At 35.1% G+C, this 10859-nt stretch overlaps 1 protein-coding gene across 5 annotated transcripts in view; it reads right to left on the reverse strand.

Moving 5' to 3' along the window:
• The window catches only part of LOC143240797 (uncharacterized), a 42356-nt gene extending 32817 nt beyond the window's left edge, over positions 1–9539 (reverse strand). For 4 of the 5 annotated variants that reach the window (XM_076483865.1, XM_076483867.1, XM_076483868.1 and 1 more), the window contains exon 1: positions 9338–9539. In XM_076483865.1, the coding sequence (XP_076339980.1) occupies positions 9338–9383 (46 nt within the window). In that variant the 5' untranslated portion in view covers positions 9384–9539. Of the gene's footprint in view, positions 1–9041 lie in introns of all 5 variants that reach the window. The other variant, XM_076483870.1, reaches the window with a different exon arrangement.
• Positions 9540–10859: the final 1320 nt, after the last annotated feature.

Here is a 10859-nt window from a genome sequence, read left to right on the forward strand (position 1 = left end):
ATCCAAAAGACATTTCCAAAGAGAAGTCAGTCAAATTCTAAGATCTGATGTGGAGAACTGCACCACTTCTGAACCAGGTATACTCTTTGCCCATCATAGTAAGATATCACACTCATGGATTGAAAACAGAAGAGCACATCCATATGAAAGAGAACTAAGACTGGCTAGTGATCAGAACCATATATTTGTTCAACTCTATCCCAGAAAATGTAAGAATATAAAAACTGTCAAATTAACAAGATGTGCTCTAGGCGTAGAGTATAAATACCACCACCATGGAAATATAATATGTAAGTTGACATACCTGTACAGCGAGGATGTGATTTGTTAAAGAATACCAGGTCAGGCACCATTCACCACAAAGTGGGAACCAAAAATTGAGCTATAATAAAAGAAAAAATGTCCCTGAAAGGAAAAGAATAAGAAAAAATAACTTACCCAGTGAAGAAAGGTAAATACCTGTGATATTGCAAAAATAAAAGATATGGGACAGAGCTAGCTGAAAATTCTAAACTGAAATGACAGAAGACCCTGATCCAAAAGTGAGGAAATCTACATGATGAAGAGCAGTCATTTAATCAGGGGAAAATCTGGGGCCCAAAAGTAAACAACATAAAATGTTCCATTTGCATTGAGATACATCCGTGAAGGCAGGGCAAATAAAACAAGACAGAAATGAAACTAACCACCAAGAAGTCATTATCTCCTTGCCAATGATTGGAGGCAACCCAGAAGACAGAGGACAGGAAGGTCTGGATAAAATACACACAACCAAGGGTGACAAAGAAAAGAATGGAGTCATAAGAAGAGATAATGAAGGAGAAAACTGGAGCTGAAAGAGCCACAGAAACCACAGCCAAGATGGTAAGCAAAGAGCTGTCAGAAGGACTAAACAGACAGAGTCATGGATGATTGAAATTTTTCAAAGGAAGAGAATGGAAAGATAGACAAATATGTTGGCCCAAACCTGGATGACAACATCAATAACCACAAGAAGAAAAAAAGATGTAACAAAAGCTTCACAATGTGAGGATTACCCAACTGATGTCAAAGCCACTGGTAAACAAAGGAAGCAAGAAAACACTCTGCTGGATAGCTTTTGTCTAGACAGATATTACATTGACAACAAGAGCAAAAGCACTTGGAACATGACATACAATGATATGAATATCAAGTATGTTGACCCAAAAACAAGATCCAACATATGAAGACAGAGGGATTGAGAATGGGTGATACTTTGGAGATTGAGACAAGTAATCACTGAAGTCAGAAAGGATCATTACCAGACAATTTCTGGCCAGATGTAGATTATGAACCAAAACACAACTTATAGTGAGGAGATCCTAGATGTCTGACATGATGAAGTCTTTTGGCCACAAACAAAAACCCAAAAGCTTCCAACTGATTAACTTGTGATCTCTATTCCCAAAGGGATGCATCTATGAAATATGTAAATCCATGTGAAAAAGAGGAAGCAAGACACCCATCAATATGTGAGTCATGTCTAATCACCAATGGTTATACAAGAGTAGAAGAAAGGGTAACAAGAGCTAACAAAGGATCCCCAGTGAAATTCCATTGATTAAGACCAGCCCAAGAAAGAGTCTGTATATGATCCTGACCTAAGAAGACAAGGGCTGCATTGGAAGATTGCATGCCCAAAAGCAATAGAACCTCATATACTGTAACAGAAATGAAAGTTCCAATGAACAAAGTTGAAAGGAAGAATGGTGTGCCCAACCAAGATGGATATTGAAAAACACCTAAATGGACAAAATATTGGCTATGTCACAGTAAGTATTCCTCCAACATGAAAAACTAGCACATTATAGCTGCCTCCTGGAGTAACTGATGAGGGTCAACAGACAGACTCCTGTTTAGAACAAGCAAACTATATTGCCAGTTGTCCAAAGATGAAAGACAACTCATAAGCATATAAGTGATGAAAGAAATGCTATGACCTGACAAAACATACAGGACCAAAGCAAATTTGAAGGCAATGAATGGAACACATACAAATCCTGTGGAAAACAACCAAAGACAAGGTCACAAGCAATGAGATATTAGGATATGCAAATAAGCATTCATGACATTCATCATGGTTATTTGTAAACAATGAGATAATTCACCTAAGGGTGAGAAAATAATCCAAGGTAAAATGAGACAGACTGAAAATAGAGTGAGGTACAACAAACTCATTACAGGCCATCAGTCTCTGGTTTTTCATGAAGACAACAAACAGCATAGAAGAAAAGTCTATAGAAAAGTTATGAATAGGAGCAATGGCCTGTTGAGACAGATTTTGTACTGCCTTGGATAGCTGGTGGCTGAAGACAAGATCCCAAATCATGGAAAAGGAAAAAAGTACCTGAGATAAAAAAGGTAGAGAAAGAAACAATAAGACAAGTCATTCTGATAAAACTCAAAGAACCCATGAATTTGTAATACTAAAATCATCCAAGGGTAACAAAATCATATAGTCAAGCTCCCACCAGATTGGAACCCATAGTTTTGCCTCTTGTACTATCAGTAACATGACCATCTATGTTGAATAAAATAAGATGAGAAACCCTTACAAGGAGAACAGGGAAGGGTAGGTAAGGACCAGGACAGGAAATAGGAAGATGGGTTTGTCATGGCTCCAACTGTAATAAATGCTCAACCAAGGAGAAAAGGGTAGTGAGTTGATGTTCACACTACACATGTGATTCTACAATCCCAGATGCATGACTGAAAACATACTCTCAAATGAAGAAAATGGGCTATACATAAATCCCTTAAGAAAAAACAAAACAAAAAAATGAACCAGAGATACAAGGTTGTATCATGACCCAGAAGAACACAAAATGTGAATAATGTTGATACAGCCTGTGAACATCTACATCCAGGAAAGAATAAATGATCTGGACAAGATGATGAATCCACCTGGTAGGCAAAAACAATAAGAACTTTCCAGATGAAGCAAAGTTCCATTGCAAAAATAAACAATTGTGGGAACCACAAAATTGGGTCTTACATCCTAAGTTATACCTCACTACCTGAATTAGGCACAAAATTTATGAAGAAAAAGGGATGACACTCCAGGTAAAAGAGAAAGATGTATAAGTTTGGAGCAAGAGTGATCAAAATGGAGGCAGAAGAAGAGATGCCCTGGGTTCCAGTCAGTGAACAAAAGGAAACCAAAACTAAGATTAGCCAAAACAGTGCTACCACAGAACTTAACAAGGAGTGCAATGAATCAATGCAAAAGTATGCAAGAAAAGGCAAAAAGAAAAGGCACATAATATACAGAAAGAGATGAGACTAGTCCTGACTGAGAGCATCATAAGCCAGAGCTGATGGGCAAGATATTGGAACCAAAAGAGGGGGAGTTTGACACAGAAGAGGTTGGTTGGTTTGGCATTTTATGGTGCAAAGCAACTAGGCTATCTGTACCAAACATCCAGTAAAAATTATTAACATTCCGTAAAAGGAATCAAGGTATAACAAAACAATGTTTAATTTTCAAATTAAAAACAGAAATAATGTTAAATACAATTTTTATATCTGGTTTACAGCAGTAAGAGAGAAACTACAGTAATACAAGTTGTAAAGGACTTCCTTTAGCATAGATTTCATTATCATAACTTGCCAGGGTGACTAATGGGTAAGTTGACACATCAGAGTTAGTCACCTAAAGTTGGCCTTTCCAGTCCTGGTTTCAAGTTATTTGATGTCAAGGCTGTTTTCAGAAAGTACTACAAGTTTTAAAAGACTTTTTGTAGCATAATTTTAATTATTATAACTCGTCAGGATCACTAACGAGTAAGTTCAAACATTAGAGGTAGGCAACAGAAGTTGGCCTTTCCCATCCTTGTTTCAAGTTATTTGATGTTATGGTCATTTTCTAATTTCATACTGAACTAGTTGTACTAGTCGCTCCAAGTTGACTGACTAGGTTCATGAAAATATCAGTAAGAATCAGTACTGAAAAGAGAAAGATTGTGATCTGAGAGTATACACTCTGCAGAGTGACCCTTCCTATCAATATCAGTACCTCCCCAGAGGGGATTATGTCCATTAAAGTCCCCCAGGATAAAAAAGGGAGATGGCAATTATTCAATGAGAGCATTAAGTCTGATTGATCATAGGTCTTTTCAGGCAACAGGTAGAGAGAACAAACAGTGATGGAAACACAGATGGCTGTAACCTCCAAGGGTATGTTGAGTGGCAAAGACAGGGTGGGCACATGCTGATCAACCAATAGTGCCAGCCCTCCATGCATTAGTCCATCACCCAACATGTCATTTCTGTACAAAGTAAACTGCCAAAAGGTAACTGTACCGATAGGCTTCAGAAATGTTTCCTGTAAGGAAAGACATACAGCATGGTAAGAAGAAATCAGTGCTTTGATGTCATCCAGATTGAAACGTGAACCTCGACAGTTCCATTGTATCAAAATGGCCATTTTCACTTATGTGTAGGCGAATTTGGTGGAGAACCCTTCTGTTTTCAACCACATCTTTTTTCTTTATTTTCTTTATTCAAGGTTAAATTGGGCAGGTCTTTGTCATTGGAAGAGGATTCCAGTGAATGAAGACGTGAACAAATGATCATTTTGCATCTTGGGGCAGGAGAAGAAAATGTATCCAAGGAAATGCCCATACCTGGCACCAAAGTAAGTGGATCTTGGAGTTTGCTGGAATGATGGGTGGGGACAGGGATGGGTGTTGAAGTTGATTCATCAACTTTTTTAACCATGGAGGTCAAAAGACTTTTCAAATGGTCTGAGAATGAATCTTTTGGAAGCACACAGAGATCCATCTGCACTCCCACTGTAATAGTGGAATAAATTGCAACAGCATATATCCTATCCAAGATGAAGTAGTGGACAATAACTTTCACACCTTGGGGTAAGTAATGTTTTGAATCATCTTCAAATGTTGCACCTCTTTTTATTCCAGCCAATAAGAGCAAGAACAAAAGTAGGATAGGCAAGATCCTTTACAATTAATGCAATGAGGGCCTGTTTCACATTCACAGGCATGATGGTCCTTGCCATCATAATGAGTACACGTCAAGGAACCACAGCATAATGTCTTCGAGTGACTGGGTTTGAAATATATGGTTGTACCTTGCAATTAAGATAACCTGCCTTGATGGTGGGAGGTGAACATGGTGATGTAAATGTTAAAATTAGGACAATGATCAGCATCATAATTCCATCTTTGCAAGTGGAGATACCCCTCACTGCAGAAACTCCTTGGGTGAAGAAACCAGTGAGAATCTCCAACTCAAATCCCTCTCAACAATAACTCCTCGTGACAAATTCAAAGTTTATCTCTTACATAAACAGCTATCCCAACCTTCTTTTAAAACTTTTGTTACTATCAAATAACTTATAGCCTGAAGTTTCAAAATAATTACTTTTATTAAAATTCTCAAATTCAACCAAACTGCAGTACTTCCCATTATATCATATTCTTCCATTTCATCTTCAGAGTTGAATTCATCCATTTTGTAATCATACCTCTGATGTTGTGCTGTAAACCTTCATTCCATAGCCCTCTTAACAGTTTCATTATTCCCAATTTCTCAAATTATGCAAGCTTTAACTGCTTTAAAGAATTTTTTGAATCTCTCCTTAACATATTTCTACTGAACCTGGCTACATAGAGCCCAACTCTAGTAATATGATGCACCTTTACCCTGAAAAATATCCCACAGGTCCAATTAGTCCACCTGTTGCTCAAAGCATATACTTGATAAACTTTTTTATGCCTTAGATCTTGCAAAGTAATAGATTCATACATCTAGTTGGAGGAAACACTAAAAAAATAAAAAAATATTTTTATCCCTTGTGAGATATTAAAGTGCTAACTCATTTTCTAGCTAGAACATGTTGCAGATAACTATGTTTGTATTACATAGTTGAAACAATATTCTTCTAGCAGACATACATATATTAACAATGCAAAAAATTATATAAATTAGCCAAACACAAATTTGCCTGATGGTCTAACCACTAAATAAAAACACTGCCTTTAGGTTAAATGAGTTAGTTCACGATATATACTTCAAATTAATTATTGTTGATTGTCACTCAATAGTATTATTGATCTTGAAGCAGCTAAATTTTGGAATTTTATTTTTGTTTGTTTTTTAAGTTTTTTCTTCTGATTCTTTTTCCTCATTCTTTTTTTATTGAAATTAATAGCAGTGATACTTATGTTGTACTGTTTATTTCCACTTGTATCAAGTCCTAGCTAGACATGGATATATTAACTGTGTTTTTTTTGTAAGTGATATAATTTTATTCCATTTGTTTGATTGTTTTGATTTGGATTTCTGTGGTTGTTAAAGTTTAATAAATTCTCTTTTCTTCAATCCTGATTGTAGTGGGGCTTCGTTTTCATCCATTACTCTCTAAATGTTTGAAGTTTGTCTCATTTTTAAGTAGCTCTTTTGGTTTACAACTTCAAATATCATTTACTACTACATGCACTACAAAAAGAGAATGTTCCTTTGTTTCAATGACTAAACTTTCTATATAATCCTCTATTTTAGTACCTGGCAAGCTATTTCTAGTCCCAATTTTTCTATGCCCCCCCTAGAAATAACTTTACCAGTATACTTAATAAAGTCAATGAGGTAGTTTCCCACATGTAGACTTCTTTATCAATTACTTTTGTATTGTATTACTTTAATGATCTCTGTATTGTATGCTATTTGAAAGAATAATATATAACTGTTAAATTACTATAGTAATCAATATCAAAGAATCTGAAGATTATAGAGTGACTGTAAATTAGTCTGACAACTGTGATGTACATATCTTAGGATCTAACAAGTTATATGAAATTTACTATTAATCTAAAACAAGCACTTGAAGTAGAATATGTGTAACAACATATCAGTTATCACAATAATGGCAGGTATGTACAAATATATTTTTACTTTATAAAATTATAACCCATAAAAGTTATAATTTGTCTATGCTGAAAATGTATTTCTGATAGGTAATTAATCCCTCTCACACATATAGCTATTCTCATTCAGTGCTGCCCTCTACATATTCTGAGAACCAACATCTGCAATTCATGGGGTGAAGTACAATTTTGATAGCTCACTCCAAAGCTACAAACATCCCCTCAAATAAACCAGTTCAGAGATGAAGTATCAGACTGGAGAACATCTCTTCATCTACATCAGTAGATTATCATTATCCTACTCTTAGCTGATTGGTTTTTATCATTGTATGTATAATCTATCATTACCACATTTAAAAAGATGCCTCCATGGTTCACCACCCCAGAGACCTCCAACACACAAAAGGGCCAAGATGTAGGTAAAACATATGGCACCTGCTCAAAGGGAAAACATCAGGAACTGTTCATAAGGAAAGAAGACAAGAAAGAAAAAGGCAATCAATTCCAAATCCAATTGGTAAGGTTTGAAAGAAAAAAAAGTTACAAAGAAGTGGTGTCATGGAATGAAATTGTGAGAAAAGGAACTAATGGAAAAATGCCTTGTAGGCAATGAAGCAACCAAGAGCATATACATGCCCTGTTAGTAAGCAATAAAAACCATCATCGTCAAGTAGCTGAAACTGATCACAATTAGTCAAATACCACCATCTAAAGCCTATGTAATTGTGCTGGAAATAAATAATATCACTTTCAAAGTGGAAACATAAACTTTTGGAAAAAAACCAACAAAACATTAAGAACAATCAAAGTAAGTTTTCACTTAAAACTGGTAAAGTGAAATGGGAAAAAAAATGAGAGAGAAAAAGAATAATAATCAAAATAAAACAAAGCAAAAGAGCACAAACAAAAACGTACTGATGATAGCACTTCCAAACAAACAAGCTGTGATAATTTGATAGAATCAAATTGGAATCATGCTCCAGGAGGTTGGTCATGTTCCTGTGGGTGGAGAGTTGTTGCACGATGATTTACATGCAAGATCTAACCGAAACGCACTTATCATGAGATATGTGGGAGCTCAAGACTTGTGGCATAAAAAAACATTTTTTGCATACAGAGGGCAACACTAAATGAGAATAGCTGTATTTCTGAGAAGAGGTAATGTACCATATTGAAATCTATATATTTATGTACCACTCAGCATAATAATGTCTCACTCTGTTACAAGTTGCATGTTTTGTTCACTACAGTATTACAGCTTTCATGTTTTATTCTATTTAAAAATGTATTTAATAATAATGTTACTGTGCATGTCATCTAATAACAATGTCAAAGAACATACCAATGCAATATATTTTTGAGTTAATTTACCGATACTGTTGAGCAGTATATTTCTATGTATAATAACTTTAGCCATTAATTATACATATGTAAGACTGAGAATGAGTTTAAGTCAAATACTCCATGTTTTAATAAAATAAACAGTAATTTGTTTGTGGTACATTGCTTATTTTGGATGATGCAGTGAAAACTGTTAAGCTAATTCCTATATTTGCCTTTAGGCTTTACAAAGCACATCTTTCATTTTTTGTATTGTATACCACAACCTCCAATATCTTAAAATCATTTATCACATTTTAACAAACCAATATATACTGATACTGGATTTACCTTTTTTCTGATAAACATTAATATTTCTTAATTCAAAACATCTGAAGTTCCATATCAACCTTTCCTATGGTTATATAACTTCTTTACAACGTTTCAACTAAATTCCAACTTTTTTACTTAAAATTAAAAGTTTATTCTACATTTAGGATATGTAATACAGATTAAAATTACATTTACAGTGCTAAATTAGTGTAGACAATTCACCAACCTTAAAATCTAAGTTAAATATATTATACACGATTTACTAAAACTAAATAAAACTAATCTTAGACTAAATAGTGAGAAACTTCTTCAGTTAAAATGTCCTGTCACTGACTTCAGCCAAGTTAAAACAGTATTCAATCAGCTAATGTTAAGTAGGGGTGCAATTATTACTACTGTTACAGCACTAATAGCATCAGTATTAGTACTAGTACCCTAGTGCTACATTACATTACCAACGTAGGTCTGAAAAGTTCCTACCTTTAGTTGTGTCACCCATGATTCAAAGAAACTAAATGTGAAGACAAACATTCACTTGATAAAACAACAAAATATGAAAAATTGTTAATAAACCACTTTATAGATAAAAAATATGGTTGAACACTGTATTTCAAACTCTTTATTTTCTACTAACGCCATATTTACAGAAAATTACAGTCATGATCAGGATCATGCGTGAAAACATCGACTTGTTTACTTTCCGCTACCGCAGGCTAAACGAAATTAAATAAAATTTGAAACAAAAAAAAACACCCGAAAATCTTGAAGATACATACGAAGCAATATTTTATTGCTTGTAACGTCTAATGCAAAGCCAGACATTAGAGCATCTGCACTCCATCACAAAGGGAAACTCGAGCCCTGGATTTTAGCGACCTAAGTCTAAAAACTGTCAGCTGACCTAACGGGAAACAAAAACGTAATCTTTCAGATATAGTAGCTTTCTTCCATCAAAACTACACAACGATCGATGTGCACTCTGTCCACGACGTATTATCTAACATAATATTTTAGCATTCTAAATTAGTAAACTCGCCACTGGTTCACTAAGGAATTAATTTGTTGTTACAAATGTATTTTTAAAATGTAAGGCGATCAGCTAACGCACTGTTTGATTGTTTTGTGTAATATAACACATAAAAAATGACTGAAAAATAAATCACAACAGAATAAGGCAAAAACAAGAACTATATGTAACTTCAGTATATTATAATTGTACAGAGTCATCTTTTTGTTTTTTAATTTCATGCAAAGCTACACAAGGGCTATCTGCGTTAGCCCTTCCTAATTTAGCAGTGTAAGACTAGAGGGAAGGTAGCTAGTCATCATCACCAACCACTGCCAACTCTTGGGCTACTCTTTTTACCAACGAATAGTGGGATTGACGATCACATTATAACGCCCCCAAGGCTGAAAGGGCGAGCAGAGTCATCTTATACAAGTACGTTATACATATGTAGTCTTACAAATTAAATAATTATCAAATTGGCTTCATAAACAGAACACAAATACATATTATCATCTAAGGTCCAGTTTTGAATTTATTAATTAAAAAGCTTTTCTCTGATGGGATGGGGTCTGGCATGGCCAGGTGGTTAAAGCACTTGACTCGTAATCTGAGGATCGCTGATTCGAACCACCGCCACACCTAACATGCTCGCTCTTTCAGCAGTGGGGGCGTTCTAATGCGACTATTCGTTGGTGAAAGAGTAACCCAAGAAGTGGCGGTGGATGGTGATGACTAACTGCCTTCCCTCTAATCTTACACCGCAAAATTAGGGACGGCTAGCGCAATTAGTCTTCGTGTAGCTTTGCGCGAAATTCATAACAAACAAACAGATGTGGTGATAAAATAAGCTGGTTATTACTCAAACGCCCACTGATAATTATGAATGTTTTATAAAATATGAAAAATAAATAATAACAAGAATTATTTATTTATATGTTGAATTTCGTGCAGAGGTCCTCTAGAGTTATCAGTTCTAGTCGATCGTGATTCAGAAATCAAAGACGAGAGGGGAAACAGCTATTCAACACCACCCACCGCCAACTCTTGGATACTTTAGTGAAATAATGGGATTGGTAGTCATATTACAATATCTTCGCTGCGGAAAAACAAGCATGTTTGGCGATTAGATTCAAACACACGACCAACAAATTTTGAGTCGAATACCATACATTAGACCATGCCAGGCCGCAAATAAAAATAATAAAACAAAGTTGGTTATAATTCTTTCAAGTGTAATTCTCAGGTACATTGATCATCTTCTAGTAGCAACAATAAATATATCTATAATT

The sequence above is a fragment of the Tachypleus tridentatus genome, chromosome 13 (genome assembly GCF_004210375.1).
Source record: "Tachypleus tridentatus isolate NWPU-2018 chromosome 13, ASM421037v1, whole genome shotgun sequence".
Lineage (NCBI taxonomy): Eukaryota > Metazoa > Arthropoda > Merostomata > Xiphosura > Limulidae > Tachypleus > Tachypleus tridentatus.